At 42.3% G+C, this 20,719-nt stretch overlaps 1 protein-coding gene across 9 annotated transcripts in view; it reads right to left on the bottom strand.

The window, feature by feature from the left end:
• ralgapb (Ral GTPase activating protein non-catalytic subunit beta) overlaps positions 1-20,719 on the bottom strand; it is a 137,748-nt gene that overhangs the window by 77,937 nt on the left and 39,092 nt on the right. For all 9 annotated transcript variants that reach the window (XM_060919369.1, XM_060919371.1, XM_060919372.1 and 6 more), the window contains exons 3-6: positions 14,062-14,228; positions 10,462-10,648; positions 6,342-6,473; positions 4,534-4,712 (exon numbers count right to left, since the gene is read on the bottom strand). In XM_060919369.1, the coding sequence (XP_060775352.1) occupies positions 4,534-4,712; positions 6,342-6,473; positions 10,462-10,648; positions 14,062-14,228 (665 nt within the window). The remainder of the gene's footprint in view (positions 1-4,533; positions 4,713-6,341; positions 6,474-10,461; positions 10,649-14,061; positions 14,229-20,719) is intronic.

Raw genomic sequence — 20,719 nt, 5'->3', positions numbered from 1 at the left:
TCTCTCCAAAACGGGATTCCACATCGAGACTAGTCTAACCAATGTTGCGCACGGGAACGAAACTGATACCGGGATTGTTACACGTGTGACATCACGCACTCCTTCGGGATCTTCCAGATCAGTCTCGGCAGATTCCGTGAAAATCGGCTGAACTTACTGGTTTTCAGTTAATTTATGGCCTTTTGGATCAGCGATGGTTCATAAACGCATGGTCAATCAACATGACTGTTGCTTTGTACAAGGAAAAAAAAAAGTGGGGTTTAGGGACATTAAATTCTGTTTAAGGCGGCAAGAAATTGCACTAATTAACTTTTGACGAGGCACCTGTTAACTGAAAAGCACTCCAAGTGACTACCTCATGAAGCTGGTTAAGATAACGCTAAAAGAGTCAAGGCAAACAGTAGCTATTATTTCATACTTGTGATGTCTTCAGTGTAGAAAATAGTCAAAATACAGAAAAACCTCTGAATGAGTAGGGGTGTCCAAACTTTTGACTCGTACTCCATATGCAACATTTAATATTACAGATGCATCAATACCATCTTTTTAGACGAAGTACAAGTATGAGACAGTGGGGGTTTTTTGGGGGGGGACGCTCAGATACCGATACTGATGTGAACAACGATTTATTAATGGAACGCGAGGTCTTTACGGAAAAGTATCAGAATGAGGTCTTGACACAGCTTGGTTCATACAAAAAGACCGAGGTCTGATATTTTCCCGTAAAGACCGAGCAAGCGAGGTTAATAAGGAGTTTATTACATGGCTTTTTTTTTTATTTCTAAGATTAAAACAGACGGTCATTATAATGAGGCGTGACGCTGCTTTCCATCACGCCATATCTGTAACGTAGTCGAGTCACGCATGCAGAATAAATGGCTAGCGGCTTCAAAACTGAATTCCTGTTCGTGGTTTCTGAATAACTCCGTGACTCTCGTTTGTCTTTCAGCCGTTTTGATTTCCAATTAATCTTCGCCATTTTGCTTTTTGCAACATTGAAAGCCGGCGCCCTGGAAAGAAAATCCATAATCGCCCACGGGCATTACGGGAAAATACTGCCCGCCAAGGAACCAATCAGAGCGCACGGTTTTACTGGAACTCACTCATGCCATATAATAAACCTACTTATTACCTACCTCATCTCATCTCATTATCTCTAGCCTCTTTATCCTGTTCTACAGGGTCGCAGGCAAGCTGGAGCCTATCCCAGCTGACTACGGGCGAAAGGCGGGGTACACCCTGGACAAGTCGCCAGGTCATCACAGGGCTGACACATAGACACAGACAACCATTCACACTCACATTCACACCTACGCTCAATTTAGAGTCACCAGTTAACCTAACCTGCATGTCTTTGGACTGTGGGGGAAACCGGAGCACCCGGAGGAAACCCACGCGGACATGGGGAGAACATGCAAACTCCGCACAGAAAGGCCCTCGCCGGCCACGGGGCTCGAACCCGGACCTTCTTGCTGTGAGGCGACAGCGCTAACCACTACACCACCGTGCCGCCCTATTACCTACCTACTGGTGTGAAACCCATTTATTAGTAAGTATTAATAACTAGTATTCAAGCAGGAGCGTCACAAAATATTTCATTGAGCTCTGTTTAAGGTTTCCTCAATTTACACTATGGTTAAGAAAAGTGCACTTACTTCTTTATAGTTATTTTAAATCAAGCGCATTAGCTAGCTAGCATTATTTACCTGTGATTAATACTACAGTTTTGCTGTGCTTTGGTATAAACGCACTTCTGCACAGATGTCGGCAAGTACGTTTCATCGTTTTCATCGACACCCGAGGGATTCCAACACAACGACTGACAGCAGCTGATCATCACAAACAATATACCGGGTAAACGCTGTTCATTTCACTTACGTAGCTTTGTGCGTCTGCATTTTGAGTAGCTCTTAATTCCTGTAGCACAGATTATGGCTGTGTACTGCTAGCTGATGTTTAATTTATTCTGAACTTGACATGAATGGCACCGGGATTCGAAAGCGGAGATCCTGGAAATGCATGCGTCTCAGTTCTCTACATATTCACATCACTGTTCCATGCACAAATACACTACCGTTCAAAAGTTTGGGGTCACTTTGAAATGTCCTTATTTTTGAAAGAAAAGCACTGTTCTTTTCAACGAAGATCACTTTCAACTAATCAGAAATCCACTCTATACATTGCTAATGTGCTAAATGACTATTCTAGCTGCAAATGTCTGGTTTTTGGTGCAATATCTCCATAGGTGTATAGAGGCCCATTTCCAGCAACTCTCACTCCAGTGTTCTAATGGTACAATGTGTTTGCTCATTGCCTCAGAAGGCTAATGGATGATTAGAAAACCCTTGTACAATCATGTTAGCACAGCTGAAAACAGTTGAGCTCTTTAGAGAAGCTATAAAACTGTAGCCTGGGCCCGCCCATCCTATGCGTGACGCAACACGAGGGCCTGTTCCGAGCTTAGTCTGGCCAGGCAGGCTATCTACAGCATTTCCAAGCTCCCGAAAAATCGGGAACCAATCAACTTTGAGCATCTCCAACGGCCCTGGGTAGAGGCGTGTTCAAGGCACTGATGTAGTAGAACTGCGACCGGAAGCCATAAATTGTTTACAGAATCTATGCCGGAAGCGCTTCATTCACGCTTCCGCATCTATTACGCATAGATGCTGTATTGAAAGCATTCAACGGGAAGTTCTCATTGAAAACGGAGCAAAGAGCAGCCCTGGAGGTATTTATTGAAAGGAAGGACGCTTTCGCCTTGCTCCCGACCAGCTTCGGTAAGAGTTTAATCTACCAGTTAGCCCTGTCGCGTCGCATACGTCAGAGGAAAGAGTGATGTGATTGGTTTAAGCTTCATCACAGCCTTTTCTGGCTTCGACCAGTAGCAAACTGAGGCATTTCAGGGAGGCGGGTCAACCACGGGCTCTGGGAAACGGTTGGGCTTAATAGCTTGGCCAGACCAATAGCTTGGAGAGCTTTGAAGTCGCGTTAGCCAGGCTAATAAAACTGACCTTCCTTTGAGCAGATTGAGTTTCTGGGGCATCACATTTGTGGGGTCGATTAAATGCTCAAAATGGCCAGAAAAAGGTCTTGACTATATTTTCTATTCATTTTACAACTTATGGCGGTGAATAAAAGTGTGACTTTTCATGGACAACACAAAATTGTCTGGGTGACCCCAAACTTTTGGACGGTAGTGTATCTTTGTAGTACTGCACTTCTTTTGGCTGCTCCTGTTAGGGGTCGCCACAGAGGATCATCATGATCCGCATATTTGATTTGGTACCGGATGCTCTTCCTGATGCCACCCTCTCCAATCTATCCAGGTATGCGCTGGCCTGTGCACTTTACCTAATGGACTGTGGGGGAATCCGGAGCACCCGGAGGAAACCCAGGCAGAACACGCAAACTCCACACAGAAAGGCCCCTGTCGGTCGTGAGGTTAAAACCCAGAAGCTTCTTGCTGTGAGGCCAGAGTGCTGACCGCTACACCATGGTGTCGCCTCCTTGTAGTATTACTGCACTAATCTCTATAAAACATACAGTTTAAAGGGCATATCCTGGAACAATTTCGTGTTTTTTTTTTTTAAATATGAAAGTATGTCCCTTTACACACTCATCCAGAAGGGTAATTTTGCACAAGCCCATCTGTCTACAGCAGAAAAAAATAAAATAACAAAACGCGTCTGGAAAAATCCCAAAGGAGTCTGGAGCCAGATTCGTGACGTCACCTGCGGAAGCGCCAGCAGGCTGCGCGAGCTTTGCACGGTTTCAGTGCACAGCCTGTGTAGACCAAGCGCTCCCATTTCTCTCTCATTGTCCGCTCTTTTGGGAAACGATGAGTACTAATCCCATCAAGATTGGTGTTGCTACACCCTCCTACGATACATCTGTTAACCATTTTAATAATTACGCGAGAACGTTGAAGAAATTTGCAGAAAACCACCAGGTCGTTTTTTCATAAACAAACCAGCGCTGATGTAGGATTCAGAGAGAGGCGTCCCGCACGCGACGTCACGAAAATCAATGTTTCACGGGAAATCCAAATGCCGAGTTTTTTCAGAGGCGGACCAATTCGCCTCAAATGGCTTGATTTCAACTGAATTTTTCTGGTATTGCGCAAGGTAAAAAAAATTGCAGAGAATGCAGAATGTTACAGATATTTGACCAAAGTTTAATATAAAATAGGAGAATTACACTGATCTCGCTCCTGAATTTACCCGTGATATGCACTTTAAACCCCGAAGATGTTTCATCATGTTACTCATCCAGAGCAGTTTACAGACTTCCAATGCAGCCATACATTGTCATTTGGTCACCGACGCTTACATCACACAGCATCACCTGCTATCGCACGCTGATCTTCACGTGCTGAACAAGTCCGAGAATACGAGCGTGATAACGGACTGAAACCCGACACCAGTAGTGGTATTGATGCATCACTACGTGATATAATAGACGTCAAAAAGGACAAGAACGTTCATGTTTCACTATCGGGTTCAAACGAACGAATATAATTTCAACTGGTCTCACCGAGGAAAGCATCCACCAGGCAGCTGATGCCCCTCATGGCCCGAAAGAAGATCTGCGGCAGCTGTTTGAGACAGGGGTGCTGGATCACCTCCTGGGGCACACTGCTCACACCCAGCAGCTGCTCCTGGAACTTGGGAGTGGAGCTCACAATCACAGGGTTACTGAGATCCACCGGATTACTGATGGGAAAGAAAGACAAAATTTGTTATTACAGAAATAGGCACGAGTGTCGTACTTGTCAAACATAAAAATATATTCTTTTCTTCCATTGCAAAAAAAGAAAAATTGCAAACGAGTGGGGGGGGGGGGGGGGGGGGGTGTATAATCATTCTGAATTCTGCTGCGAGCCTGGTGAGCAGCTTGAACTTTACGCCTTCGAAACCGTGGCTTCCCATCGGTGCTCTTGGGGATTGATCATATTGTGGACCTAAAGCATAATCTTACACATCTCCTACAGTCAGTCACAGCTTTTGAGTCTTGTTTATTTGAGCTAATTTGTAAATGTCCAGGGTTTGAGATGGGCACGGCTGTTCTACATCACTTCTGTAGCATGTCCCGGAGGAAACTGCACCTACATTGAGATCTCTCAGACTGCTGGAAAAATTACGTCGAAAGTGTTTGCATCTGACCTACACTTTCTACAAATCACAGAATATTTGTGATGGAAAAACGTGATCCCCAAACTCTCTGCAATTTTACACAGATGAACGTTATTCTGAAATTGTTGCACCGTTTACCCACGCAGTCTTTCACAGAGCGGTGAACCCCTCCCCATCTTTACTTCTGAGAGACTCCATCTCTCCGGGATGCTCTTTTTATACCCAGTCATCTTACTGACCTGTTGCCAATTAACCAAATTAGTCTTTTTTTTTTTAAGCATTACGCAACTTTTCCAGTCTTTTGTTGCCTGGTCCCAAATTTTTTTTGAAACGTGTTGCTGACATCAGATTCAAAATGAGCCTATCCATCCATTATCTCTAGCCGCTTATCCTGTACAGGGTCGCAGGCAAGCTGGAGCCTATCCCAGCTGACTACGGGCGAAAGGCGGGGTACACCCTGGACAAGTCAAGTCGTCAGGTCATCTCGGGGGCGACACAGAGACACACAACCATTCACACCTACGGTCAATTTAGAGTCACCAGTTAACCTAACCTGCATGTCTTTGGACTGTGGGGGAAACCGGAGCACCCGGAGGAAACCCACGCGGACACGGGGAGAACATGCAAACTCCACACAGAAAGGCCCTCGCCGGCCACGGGGCTCGAACCCGGACCTTCTTGCTGTGAGGCGACAGCGCTAACCACTACACCACCCCAAAATGAGCATATATTTAAAAAAAAAAAAATTCTCCATTTCAACATTTGATATGTTGTCTTTGTCCTATTTTCAATTAAATATCAGGTTTCCATGATTTGCAAATCATCACGTTCTGTTTTTATTTATAGTTCACAGCATCCCGATTCTTTCTGGAATTGGGGTTGTATGATACATCCCTTCAAGCAGAGCGAGGCTCGACATGCCACCCTTAAAAACCTCCCTGTACTGGTACTCAGGTGGCAAAACTCTCATTCAGGTGGTTTGCGCTTTTGAAACACAGCCTGAAAACTGACTCTTTGCAATCTCTATACTGTACATTACTGTATTTCCGTCCCAGCACCGACTCGCATTCCAGGCCATTCACTAGCTTATACCATTATGCTACTTCGACAACAGCCTCGAGGGGGAGAACAAGCTTATGGTTGTTCCTTGGAAACCTGTAGGCAGACATGTTATATTAAAGACTGGGGATATAACGTGGGGCTAAATACCTAAGCATGTGTAGAAAACGATACCAAGTCTGTGCTACACAGTCGTTGTTCATTTCCATAGGTATGAGATTGGCATCCTCATCTGGCACTTTAAACGGAGGGAAGGACGGTCCATATGTGAACCTCAGCAGTCTGAAAAAGAAACCGATAAAAGGATCTGCATTATGTAGAAGAAACCGACGGCTATTTCCTGAACTGTTCTTCCTTTACACAAATCTAAACCACAAAGTCAGTGTGCCTCCACAAACAAAAAGAGATAAAACTGCATTTAAAGACTGAGCATTTCAAGATTGCTTTGAAAATCCACAGAAAGACAACACCACACTGACTGTCTAAATTAATTTAAAAGTGTGATATGTAGTAAATAAAATACAGAAAGTACAGATATTACCATAAAACTGTCTACTTTCATACCTTTATTCACTTAGCCATGGCCTAATGGTTAGAGAAACAGCTTTGGGACCAAAAGGTTGCTGGTTCGATTTCCTGGACTAGCAGGATTGGCTTAAAGTGCATATTCTGGACCAATTTTTTTTTTATATGAAAAGTATGCCCCTTTACACACTCATCCAGAAGGGTAATTTTGCGCAAGGCCATCTGTCTACAGCAGAAATAAAAAAAAATAAAATGCGTCTGGAAAAATCCCAAGGGAGTCTGGAGCCAGATTCGTGACGTCACCTGCGGAAGCGCCAGCAGGCTGCGCGAGCTTTGCACGGTTTCAGTGCACAGCCTGTGTAGACCAAGCGCTCCCATTTCTCTCTCATTGTCCGGTCTTCTGGGAAACGATGAGTACTAATACCATCAAGACTGGTGTTGCTACACCCTCCTACGATACATCTGTTCACCATTTTAATAATTACGCGATAACGTTGAAGAAATTTGCAGAAAACCACCAGGTCGTTTTCTCATAAACAAACCAGCGCTGACGTAGGATTCAGAGGGAGGCGTCCCGCACGCGACGTCACGAAAATCAGTAGGGGTGTTCACACGGCAACTTTTACTCCGGTGTAGCACCGGGGCTGCTCCGGTAGAGCGTTCACATGATACAAAGTTATACCGGTGTAGCCCCTGAAAGCTGCTTAAACCGGTGCAAATCTAACCCGAGCAGGAGGTGGTTTAAGAAATTTACTCCGGAGTAAATGCTAGTTTGCGGGGCAGCACCGATATAAAATGGGATGTCTGAACGCTACAGGGGTAGACTCGCTACGCGTGAGGAGAGTTGATTACATACCGTACGGGCATTGCATAATTTGCATCCTGGTATTTTGCACTTCCAAAATGGCGAATATCAACAACAGAACTGCGTGTCTTCCAGTGTTGCCAGATTGGGCGGTTTTAAGTGCATTTTGGCGGATTTGAACATATTTTGGGCTGGAAAACGTCAGCAGTATCTGGCAACACTGGTGTCTTCATCCACGTTGTTTTCCTGGCACTTGGTGATGCCATGACAACCGGGAAAAGGAAGTACATTTTCACGCATGCGCATATTTCATTTCTGCATCATTACTATCGGATAGCACGGTCGCAAAAACTGCCGTGTGAACGCAAGTGGGGCTGCATCGGTGCTAAAACACTTCTCTCTAGTAAGCAGGTTTGTGACGTGTGAACGCTCCACAAAATTTACACCGGTGTAAGATATATCGCAACAAAATACATCGGTGCAGCATCGATGCAAATATGTGCCATGTGAACACCCCTAGTGTTTGCTGGGAAATCCAAATGCCGAGTTTTTTCAGAGGCAGACCAATTCGCCTCAAATGGCTTGATTTCAACTGAATTTTTCTGGTATTGCGCAAGGTAAAAAAAATTGCAGAGCATGCAGAATGTTACAGATATTTGACCAAAAGTTTAATATAAAATAGGAGAATTACATTGATCTCGCTCCTGAATTTACCCGTGATATGCACTTTAAATGCCCTTGAGCAAGGCACCTAACCCCGAACCGCTCTAGCAAGAGTGGTGACGTACCTTGTGTCTGATTAGCCAAAATTAAAACTGATGACGTGATTATCAGTTCAGACATTGAACCCGACTGACTGACATCTCAGCTTAACCGGTTTTCATCTGAAATGAAAATCATTATAACCTATTTTAACTATCGTGAGCTACGACAGCAAGCCAACGCCCCACAAACACATCGACATTTGAATTATATTTATGGGATGTTTACAACGAGTATAACTGATGATTTCGATCCAGGGTGGTCAGAGTCAGTTGATTTGGATATTGCCATACTAGAAGCAATTAAACAGCATTTTATTAAATCCCATTATGGTTTTTAGCATCAGTACTACTGGTAGTTATATAGAAGGCGGCGAATTCACACTAGAATTTATTTAGTTCATTTCGGAGCAAATCCTGAGTCAAGTCGCTTGAGTTGTGCAGCTTAACATTTATAATGTTACATACAAATAATGTGAAAGTAAAAACAAAAAAAAGGTACATAAAAATATTTTTCACATGGTTTGGGAAAAACCGTTTTCTAAAACTAGAGGTATCTAAGTCGAGAACTGTACAAAAGCCTTCGGCACCCTATTTATTTATTTAAAGTACAAACTTCGTTGCATCTCAAACTATCAGAATATCATGACAAAGTTCAATATTTTCAATCAGTTATTTAATAAAGTGAAAATTTAATACATTCTAGACTCATTACATGCAAACTAAAATGTTTCAAGCATTTTTCCATTTTAATTTGGACAATTACGGCCTACAGCGCAAAAAAAAAACACCTCAAAATATTAGAATATTTCATTTTTAGTTTGAACAGTATATAAACACAGTGCATCTCTCTGTCTAACTCAGTACACGCAACCACAATCACGGGGAAGACTACTGAATTGACAGGTGTCCAGAAAATGATCAACACCCTCCACAAGGAGGGTAAGCCACAGTAGGTCTTTGCTGAAAAGGTTGGCTGGAAAAGGTGCACAAGCAACAGGGATGACTGCAGCCTTGAGAGGATTGTCAAGAAAAGTCGATTCAAAAACTTGGGAGAGCTTCACAAAGAGTGGACAAGAGTCACCATGCACAAATGTCTTCAGGAAAGGGGCTACAACTGTCACATTCCTAATATCAAGCCACTCCTGAACCAGAGACGTCGTCAGAAGCGTCTTACCTGGGCTAAGGAGAGAAAGAACTGGACTGTTGCTCAGTGGACCGAAGTCCTCTTTTCAGATGAAAGTAAATTTTGCATTTCATTTGGAAAATCAAGGTCCTGGAGTCTGGAGGAAGAGTGGAAAGACACAGAATCCAAGGTGTTTGAAATCCAGTGTGAAGTTTCTGCAGCCTGTGATAATTTGGGGTGTCTACTGGCGTTGGTCCACTGTATTTTATCAAGTCCAAAGTCAACGCAGCCATCTACCAGGAGATTTTAGAGCACTTCATGCTTCCGTCTGCTGACAAGCTTTATGGAGATGCAGATTTCCTTTTCCAGCAGAACTGAGCACCTGCCCACAGTGCCAGAACTACTACCAAATGGTTTACTGACCATGATATTATTGTGCTTGATTGGCCAGACAACTCATCTGATCTGATTGTCAAGGGGAAGATAAGAAACGCCCGAGCCAAAAATACAGATGAGCTGAAGGCCGTTATCAAAGCAACCCAGGCTTCAGTAACACCTCAGCAGTGCCACAGGCTGATCGACTCCATGCCATGCCGCACTGATACAGTAATTCATGGTAAAGAAGCCCCAACCAAGTATTGAGTGTATAAATGAACATACTTTTCAGAACTTGGACATTTCTGGATTGTAGATCCTTGAATTAATCTGAGGAAATATTCTAATAATTTGAGATCCTGGATTTCTGATTTTCATGAGCTAGAAGCCATAATCATCACAATTAAAAAAAAAAAAAAAAAAAAAAAAAACAGGCTTGAAATATTTCACTTTATGTGCAATCAATATGGAATATATGAAAGTTTACCTTTTTGAATTAAATTATGAGAAAATGAACTTTTTCACAATATTCTAATTGTGTGTGTGTGTGTGTGTGTGTGTGTGTTCTGAATTCACTGACAGAGGCAGGTTTTCTCAGACTGCCACATATATGCGATACCAATGAGTGAATCTTTTCCTCTCCAGCACTAATTCACATCAAGTCACATATAAGCGCACCTGGAGGTGAGAGCAGCGATGACTTTGCTCCACTGCTCCACCACTGGGGGGTGGTGTCTCCAATTCGCCAACATCTCTCTGGCCGTTTTCCAGTATGGTGGCGTTGGGAAGCAGCGTGTACAGGCCAGGAACCAAACTTCAAACAGTACACTGATCAATTTCTCAGCCAGCTTCTCAGCTATGCCACCTAGAGGGGACAAATACAGGGGGCTTGTAAACAACTAAATTAACATGTCATATTTGCTGAAGTGTATTTAAAAAAAAAAAAGGTCACAGTACGAGAACCATAAAACATCTGCTTACTTTGCAAACTTAGCATTTTCAAAGATAATGGAAGTACAACCCCTATTCCAAAAAAGTTGGGACAAATTACAAATTGTAAATAAAAATGGAATGCAATGATGTGGACGTTTAAAAATTCCATATTTTATTCAGAATAGAACATAGATGACATATCAAATGTTTAAACTGAGAAAATCTATCATTTAAAGAGAAAAATTAGGTGATTTTAAATTTCATGACAACAACACATCTCAAAAAAGTTGGGGCAAGGCCATGTTTACCACTGTGAGACATCCCCTTTTCTCTTTACAACAGTCTGTAAACGTCTGGGGACTGAGGAGACAAGTTGCTCAAGTTTAGGGATAGGAATGTTAACCCATTCTTGTCTAATGTAGGATTCTAGTTGCTCAACTGTCTTAGGTCTTTTTTGTCGTATCTTCCGTTTTATGATGCGCCAAATGTTTTCTATGGGTGAAAGATCTGGACTGCAGGCTGGCCAGTTCAGTACCCGGACCCTTCTTCTACGCAGCCATGATGCTGTAATTGATGCAGTATGTGGTTTGGCATTGTCATGTTGGAAAATGCAAGGTCTTCCCTGAAAGAGACGTCGTCTGGATGGGAGCATATGTTGCTCTAGAACCTGGATATACCTTTCAGCATTGATGGTGTCTTTCCAGATGTGCAAGCTGCCCATGCCACACGCACTAATGCAACCCCATACCATCAGAGATGCAGGCTTCTGAACTGAGCGCTGATAACAACTTGGGTCGTCCTTCTCCTCTTTAATCCAAATGACACGGCGTCCCTGATTTCCATAAAGAACTTCAAATTTTGATTCATCTGACCACAGAACAGTTTTCCACTTTGCCACAGTCCATTTTAAATGAGCCTTGGCCCAGAGAAGACGTCTGCGCTTCTGGATCATGTTTAGATACGGCTTCTTCTTTAAACTATAGAGTTTTAGCTGGCAACGGCGGATGACACGGTGAATTGTGTTCACAGATAATGTTCTCTGGAAATATTCCTGAGCCCATTTTGTGATTTCCAATACAGAAGCATGCCTGTATGTGATGCAGTGCCGTCTAAGGGCCCGAAGATCACAGGCACCCAGTATGGTTTTCTGGCCTTGACCCTTACGCACAGAGATTCTTCCAGATTCTCTGAATCTTTTGATGATATTATGCACTGTAGATGATGATTTGTTCAAACTCTTTGCAATTTTACACTGTCGAACTCCTTTCTGATATTGCTCCACTATTTGTTGGCGCAGAATTAGGGGGATTGGTGATCCTCTTCCCATCTTTACTTCTGAGAGCCGCTGCCACTCCAAGATGCTCTTTTTATACCCAGTCATGTTAATGACCTATTGCCAATTGACCTAATGAGTTGCAATTTGGTCCTCCAGCTGTTCCTTTTTTGTACCTTTAACTTTTCCAGCCTCTTATTGCCCCTGTCCCAACTTTTTTGAGATGTGTTGCTGTCATGAAATTTCAAATGAGCAAATATTTGGCATGAAATTTCAAAATGTCTCACTTTCGACATCTGATATGTTGTCTATGTTCTATTGTGAATACAATATGTGACCCCTCACTGAATCCAGGGACACATGTCGGCCGAAACGAATCCGAGATAATCGCAAAAGAAGCATTTTTTTTCGAAATTTGTGATTTTTGTTTTTTTCCATCATGTGCAAGTTGAGATCTTGAAGAATGCAATCAGTATTTCAGATAATAGATTGTTTTGTTGGAAAAGCATACATTTTTTGTTGCAAATTGTCTCGTTTTTGTCAGGACCGTAGCCTGCTGGGGGGTGTGGGTAAATTACCGTATGGGCCATTCACATGATGATTTAAGTCATTTTTTTTTTTTTTTTCCGCGAATCAGCTGTATGATCAGAGTTGAGCGCATGGCTACTTAACTGCATACAGGCGTGTGATTTCACTATGGAATGAGTTACTAAACAGAGCGCAGAGGAGCAAACACCACGACGCAAACAGACACACGGTATTTACATCGGAGATAACCATTTCTAGCAAAAAAAATAAAAAATGCAACCTCGTTTTCCAGATTGAATGGAATACTTGAATGATCGGATGATACACGGACCGTTCTAGGATTACATTCCATCGGAGGCATTGGTGTGTGCAAGGCGCCGTTTCTCTTTCTGATGGGGTAAGTTTATTAATCTAAGGCTGTGTGGTTATTTTTGCATGTAACGGAGAGTGTTGTGGTTTGGTTAAGCCTAGGTCACAACCGGACGTAAGATTTTTTGGCCGTGTGATTTTTGGCGTTTCCCAAATCGCTGCGGGTTTTTTTTTGTTCACGGAGAAAGACGCGCATTGGCCGTAAGTTTGTCTTGCAACCTGAAAAAAACGTAAGCACCCGTAGAGTTTGTTTCACATGACAAAGAACCTCTGCGGCCGGTCTGCGGCTCGAAAATCAGCACATCACACGCGCGCTCTCGTGCGTTTCATGCGCGCGCTCCGTGCGTTTCTTGCGTTTTTTGAGTGTAGACCGGCCGTAGGAGCACGTACTGTACGGCCGGTTGTGACCGAGGCTTTAGATGAAACTAGTGTTGTGTTAGTTGTATCATCATCGTGCTATCTTTCTTTCTTACGGTGTGAGTAATTTTTCAACCACAAAACGTTAAAGTATACTTTAGGACTTATTTTTGTACTTCATAATTGTGTTGGGCATACTTTGCATGGAAGGAAAATTGACGTGGTGATCTTTGTTTACATGAAAGTAGTATCGTGCTAGCTCGTAGGGGGTAGGGCTTTCCTTAATGTCATGCAAATGAGCACCATTATGTTCCCGCCCTACACCCAGAGTAGCTGAGATGGAAAACTTTGAGGGCGATTTTCTCCCTTTTCTGTTTTAAGAGGTATACACTTTCAAAAGGCCACACATTCTTCAAATATTGTCAGATCTCCACATGGAAGGCATCATTGGAAAGCTTAGAAACTGTACTTTCTGAATCTGTCAATAACTCAAAATGCCCCCGGGCAGACATGTGTCCCTGGATTCTGTGATCTGCCACATATCAGTTTTTGAGATTTGTAAATTATTGCATTCCGTTTTTATTTACAATTTGTACTTTGTCCCAACTTTTTTGGAATCGGGGTTGTAAATAATAATCACACTGCATTCACAGTGCATGTAGGAAATACAGGAGGATGCTGGGAGGAAAGACTTAACAAAAAAAAAAGTATCATATTTGAAAAAGTCTTCATAGCACAGAGGAAAGGCTGTGCAGGGGAAAAAAAAAAAAAGTGAAATGTGGTAGGTAGAGCTGAACAACGTTGCCATGGCTACAAACCTCCCACAGTGGGTGGGGCAAGCAGCGTGTCATTGATACGGAGCAGGAAGAGAAGCAGCACCTCCCACGTCTCTCGGGCCATACAGGAGGAGTCACGGGCGAGTTTCTGCACTGCAGACAGCACCTGCTGACACAGCTTGAAGTGCATAGGGCTGAAGTGCTCAGGCCTAAGAGAGACACAGAACCGATTAACGTTGACTTTCACATTTTCGCTCGTGTGCAGCAAATGCGATAAAGCATGACATGGGGTGAAATCATTATAGATAACATCGAGCTTATGGGTTTATTTGTTTGCACTGGAACATGCATCACAGTTCTGGAGTGCTGGCCAACACCCAAACCTCATCACTCCTCTGTGCTCAGTCAGGCTACAACACATACAGCCACGGCACAAAATATACAGTAGGTCAGTGGAGCAGATCCCAAAAGTACGTTAAATACTAATCACCATCACTCGTCAAAAGGACAAGAGAAAATGAGACCGTTTTACGTTCGAATAAAAGGCAGAGATTATCAGGGATCGTGTTAACACAGAAATCGTGCATTTTTAGGCACAAAAATGGCCAAAAAAGTTCAGAATTTTAAACGCGTCCCGGGACACAGGGCTCCGACTTGAATTTTTCCTGATTGCCGAAACAAATCTGTTAGATTTTTTTTTTTTTAAAACAAACAAAGCAAAAGTGAACGGAACGAAAAGGTCACAACATAGCGGTCGCCATACAGTATAGAGGACTTTCACATGACATCATCGCAACTGCAGATGTGTTTCTGTGGCCATACTGCCTGGTGAGCTTCGTGTTTGCCAGCCAAGTCAAGTTTGTTTGTATAGCGCTTTTAACAATCGACATTGCCGCAAAGCAGCTTTACAGAAAATTCAAGACTTTAAACATGAGCTAATCTGATCCCGAACCTATCCCCGATGAGCAAGCCTGTGGCGACGGTGGCAAGGAAAAACTCCCTCAGACGACATGAGGAAGAAACCTCGAGTGGAACCAGACTCAAAAGGGAACCCATCCTCATTTGGGTGATGACAGATAGCGTGATTATGAATAACCTGCTTCTATAACAAAGTGTCCTATAGAGTTACAAAGTATAACTGGGTAACCAGGAAATTCATTACAGTTTTAACATGAAGTCTGTTTTGTTGAAGTTTTAAACGGTTCACTAATGGAAACATGAATGCAAAACTGTTCATGACAACTGCAGTCCTAAAGTTAGCAAGTTAGCTGAAGTCCTCAGCCATAAAAGGCAAGGCTTAAAAAGCATTACTGTACTGTAAGTGTCCAGAGTAGGGATGTTAACCGATGACCGTTTGAAACCGGTTAATTTTTTTTTTTGGTTGTCGGTGGAAAAATAAAAAAATAAAAAAAATCAATCAAATCGTTTTGAAGCTGCCGATTTTGGAGCGGAGGACTTGGAATTCTGTGTTGTAAACGCTTGGGGCGTGCCATGCGGTGTAAGGACGACAGCTGACGAATCAGAAACACCCATTCAGTCATGTCCCGCCCTCCTGCCCCAGTTAAAGACAGGTGACAAATCAGAAACACCCATTCAGTCATGTCCCGCCCCAGTTGAACACAGCTGCCACTCGGCGAAAGAAAAAAGTGTAGACACAGGCTTTTTAGCTTACAAATTACTATTCTGTTTTTTGTTTTTTTTTATTATTAGAAGGCACATGGAGTTTAGTCCTGCCTTGGCCAGTGCATTCTGAAAGTATGTTTCGGTCTGTAGCCAACAATGCATGTTATTGCAGATCATATCTCTCCACACAAACTAAAGGCGCAGATGCCGCCTTTTTCACGGCTGAATCGCGCAGATCCGATTTTTTTTTTTTTTTTTTTTGGGGGGGGGGGGGGGGGGGGGGGGGCGTCGGAGTGTCTGAATAATTTCATCAGAGTAAATTCTGTATTAAAATTACTAAATAAGCAAATGCCGTTGAAATTATTCAGATACTCCAACGCCCCCCCCCCCAAAATCGGATCTTTGCACGATTCAGCCGTGAAAAAAGCGGCATCCGCTAAAAGGCGTGCCATTTGCATCCCTGTTTAAACTCATAGGTTAACCGACTTTAACCGGCTAATGAGGCTCGGTGGTCGGTCAGGATTTTTTTTAGTTTTCGCCATCCCTGGTCCAGAGCGTCTTCCAAGTGTGACTTTTGGCTGTCCGTATGGGGCCGTCCTCCATAGGAGCGACGTCATGAGACTCCAGCCAGATGTAGGGCGTCAGGATGGATCAGATATGTAACTCAGAAGGACCGACAGAGTGCCAGCAACCGGCATAAGTATATGCAAGTGATTTGGAAGCCCGATTCAGTAAACCTCTCCAGATAAACTTGTAGAAGTTCCATCTAAAAGAACAAATGCCAGAGACCTGTAGTGCTTTTGGATGTAATAACAGACGTGGAGATAAGCCTGGTTTAACTTTTCACCGCTTCCCAGTGAACCCAGAAAGACAAGAAAAATGGCGAATTGCAGTTAAACGGGAAGAAAAACATCCGTGTGTGTGTGAAGGACATGTTATATCAGGTTCGTGTGAAAGCTCTGTGCAACGTTAAAATGGATATCTGGATGTGGGCTTTGGACGCGATATATTGTATTAGACCTAATGCTTGGCGAGACTAGCAGCATGTTTGTTATGGACTGATAATGTAGAACCTGGCGACTTGTCCAGGGTGTACCCCGCCTTTCGCCCATAGTCAGCTGGGATAGGCTCCAGCTTGCCTGCAACCCTGTAGAACAGGATAAAGCGGCTACAGATAATGAGATGAGATGAGGATGTAGACTCTGCTAAACCTAAAATATGCTAGATCTAGGCCCTGGTTTGATTATTACTATTAGAAGTCCATGTTTGAGCTTACCTTTATTATAATAAGGTATTTTTCTTTATCGGGAATTTCCCATAACGTTCCAGCACGAAACCTGTCTCGAAATATTAGTGGCATCTGTACTTTAGCATCTCCGGTGTATTTAAAAATCCCAAATACTAAATAGTTCAGCATGTCGCAGTGTCCCAAATCCAGGAGCTGGTTCGCTGAACACTTTTAGATTAGATAAAACTTTATTGATGCCTTTGGGCGGGTTCCCTCAGGGAAATTAAGAAGGAACCCGCCCAAAGGCATCAATAAAAGTTTTATCTAATCTAATTTTTTCAAGTGGAATAAATACATTTGTGGGTAAATTAAGAAGCAGGCGCCTTTATTTTTTGCCACACGTCCACTCAAGCCCAACAAAATTCCTCCTCTGCATTTAACCCATCTAAAGCCGTGAACACACACGCGTGCACACACACACACACACACACACACACACACACACACACACACAGAGAGACAGAGAGAGAGAGAGAGAGAGAGAGAGAGCGCACGCACACAGTGTGCAGAATACATAATAAATAAATACATTTGTGGGTAAATTATATGGCTCTATGATGCCTGTAGGTTCCAACTTTTGGATGGAACATGATCTGCTGGTATAAAATACATTTTTAATCATTTCAGAGAGATTGTACTGACTGTAATCGTCTCGATTTTCGTTTTTAACTGTCATGGCTGTTTCTTTAACTGGCAATATGGCGTCACTGAAAGTCCTCTATATTCTTGTCCAGGTTAAACACTTGCAAAGAATGACCCAAAAAAACCTTTAACCCTGTGGATTATCAGCGGGGGAGGGGCCAAAATCATGGCTGCACACTAATATTATATTTACACACACGTATATAAAAATATATAAAATATTTAGGACCCACAAAAATGCCCGGGACCCCAATTTGTCCAGTCGTGTGTGTCCTTAGACCCAAAACAAAAAAATCCTAGCGCCAGCTTGACTATTTATTAATTACAAATACAAAAAAGGTCTGCAGATGATTTGCATGTAAAGCTCATCTTTTGTTTGCAAAAAAAACTGGACCGATTTATTCAGTCAGTGAATCGGTAGGTACCGCTCACTGCTATGCAGGCATTTCACTGATCATCAAACTTCGATTTAATGTAGGTTTGCGTTATATATGGGTCCGTCTCAGAAACCGGGTACTGTGGGGGTCCCCCACTAAATATACTCACAGTCAATAAACTATACGGTTTTGAATGGTGATGTTGGTTTTAATTTGAAATAAAATGATGAAGGAAATAATACAGATAAAACTAAATCTTTGATGTGAATATTCAGAATTTGGCAAAAATTCTGCAAATTTGTGGAAAAATGGCAGCTTGTTCTGGGACATGATCAATGGTTGACTATGTCGCATTCCCTTAAAAAGGTTGTAGTCCACTGAAAAGTCTACAGTTATCACCAATTGTATTTTAAGTTGTAACTTTATACACCTAAGGATTGGTGCGCTCACAGAATAATCATAACCGTAATAAAACATCATGCAAAATATTTGATCACCGTTGTAACTCCATTTTCCGCAAACCCAAAACCAATACGATCGTGTGTTTTGATCTAAACGGAAAGCCTCAGGGTCAAGGTCACGACCTCACCAAAAGTAGTAACTTAAAATCACTACGCCATATAAAAATTTAGTTATAAATCTGTGATTTTTTTTTTAAACGAAAGCTGAAAGTTAGGTATAGAATATGTTTCTTACAGAATACGTTACGATGGTAGCTCGTCTTGTATGAATTTCTGAGCTATAAAATGAGTTGTGGTCTATTTTTTACCGTAGCATGTTATTTGTGTGCGGGGAAGGACACACATTAACAATTTGCATGTGTAGAATGGAATTTTCCACCCCAACAGTTAGAAGTTGATCGTGCTTCCATTTGCGGTCTTTCTGTTACGCGGGTGATCTGTTCGGACGTTATCACTGAAAAGGTGAGTTTTGACAGTTTTATTTTGTTTTAGTCTTGCAGTATAAGGCAATAGAATGTTTCTTTTTCATCTTACTTTCATATTTCATAGTGTTTGCGTATTTTTGGCCAATATTTTGCAACCATGGTCAATTTAGATTGAACTTTTGGATAGAATCTACAGCCAGTCGTTTTGCCCCACCCCCGCCTCGCGCGTTTCGTCCGGTGCAGTAGTGATGTCCCGTTGCTCGCGTGCCGCAGCAGAGACCCGCACGACCTTCAGCCGGTACAGTCGCTGTTCTTTTACCAGCGCCGTTATTCGCATCTTTCTGGTGTGTTCTTGATTTTTCCATTGTGTCCCATTTCGCCATATCAAATACCCAAAATGTATCATCATATTCATATTTAAGTGAATAATCAATTCAGTCATCATAACTTGGCATTTTTAACCCAAGCAATCAAAGAGAGGAAATTTATTCAATATTTATTCAACTCCTCTGTGAAGGAGGGGCTTTAATTCTTCATGATGTACGGTAATTATTTTATATGTAAATCAATTTTACAAAAGCGTTTGAATTGTAATCAAAACAAATTTCTACAGTGGAGGCCAGATAAAGCAAGATACTATCTTTATTCTTATTAAACATGACAAAAGAAACATTGAGTGTTAGGTAAATGCAAAAAAAAGTAAAATTAGAAAATTTATTTTTTGACCATAATGTCCCAAACGAGAGACCGGTTTCTGAGACGGACCCATATTCATCTCTGTCTCAACATCTACGAATTGTCCAAGCATACGTCTTCCAGGATGTTGTATGCTGGTCCACACCCCTTGAATCGTTAAATCTTGAGTCAGTAAACCACAAGGGAGACACCTCTCGCTTTCAAGAGATTATAGTGTTAGAGTTAGTGAATCGTTTGGTCGTGACTAAGACAGAGTTTAGCGAGTAGCGTTTGGTCTCTGTTGCTCGGAGCTTGAGATTTTCTTCATTTCAGTTCGTGCAAGAACGGTGTGCATTGAGCGGTGTGTAAAAATGAATTCTTTTTCTAAACCAGACAGACGGTCTGAGCATACCCAGAGGAGGTCAGTAATCTCTGTATAAATCACAGAGACACGAGGCCACTTCCACTCCATACCGCTGCAATCTGATTATTTGAACCTTTGTATTATAACCACTTGTTGTAGAGTTTGCGGCTGCACAAGTTGCACGTGATAACCACACAAATCAAAACAAAGTCACACTGCAACCCTGCGATAATTACAGTTGTGCTCATAAGCAGGGCTTTGAACTAGAATTTTTTTCCTATTGGTTCGTTCCGAACAGAAACAGAATTTTAACGTTTTCGGTTTTGGGTTCCACCATTAAATAGACGTTCCCGAACCGGTTAGAACAAAAAAAATTTCGTTCCCGGAACGGTTAATTACGTTCCCTGTCAGCGGTTTAACAAATGGCTATAAAATTATGTCTCTGTCTCATCCAGCTTAAGCCAAATGTAGGCTAATTCTATTACAACCTTCATTAAATAAGACAAGAAATTATTCAAAACAATTATTATTTCAAAAATGAAAGATAATTCGTTTAGTGTGTTACCAAAGGCTAGTCAGGCCCTATGCATTGATAGGCTAACAGAGGTTAACGTCATTTAATGTTCGCGAGCCTCTCATTAATGTGGACAAATATATTGATATCGTGTTTGAAACTGAGGTTTTTGAATAACGATAGACTGCAATATTTACCTCTTATTTAAGATGTGGAGACGTGATAGTAGTCCACCCTCCCGCTCTCTCCATTCAGTCAGCGAACGTCACACAGGAAGTGAACCCCAGCGGGTCATAGAAACTTGTGCAGGAGAAGAATGACTTTTTTATTT

This window comes from Neoarius graeffei, chromosome 4, assembly GCF_027579695.1.
Source record: "Neoarius graeffei isolate fNeoGra1 chromosome 4, fNeoGra1.pri, whole genome shotgun sequence".
NCBI classification, from domain to species: Eukaryota; Metazoa; Chordata; class Actinopteri; order Siluriformes; family Ariidae; genus Neoarius; species Neoarius graeffei.
The sequence above is the reverse complement of the archived record's forward strand: the minus strand, read 5'-3'. Positions and strand labels throughout refer to the sequence as shown.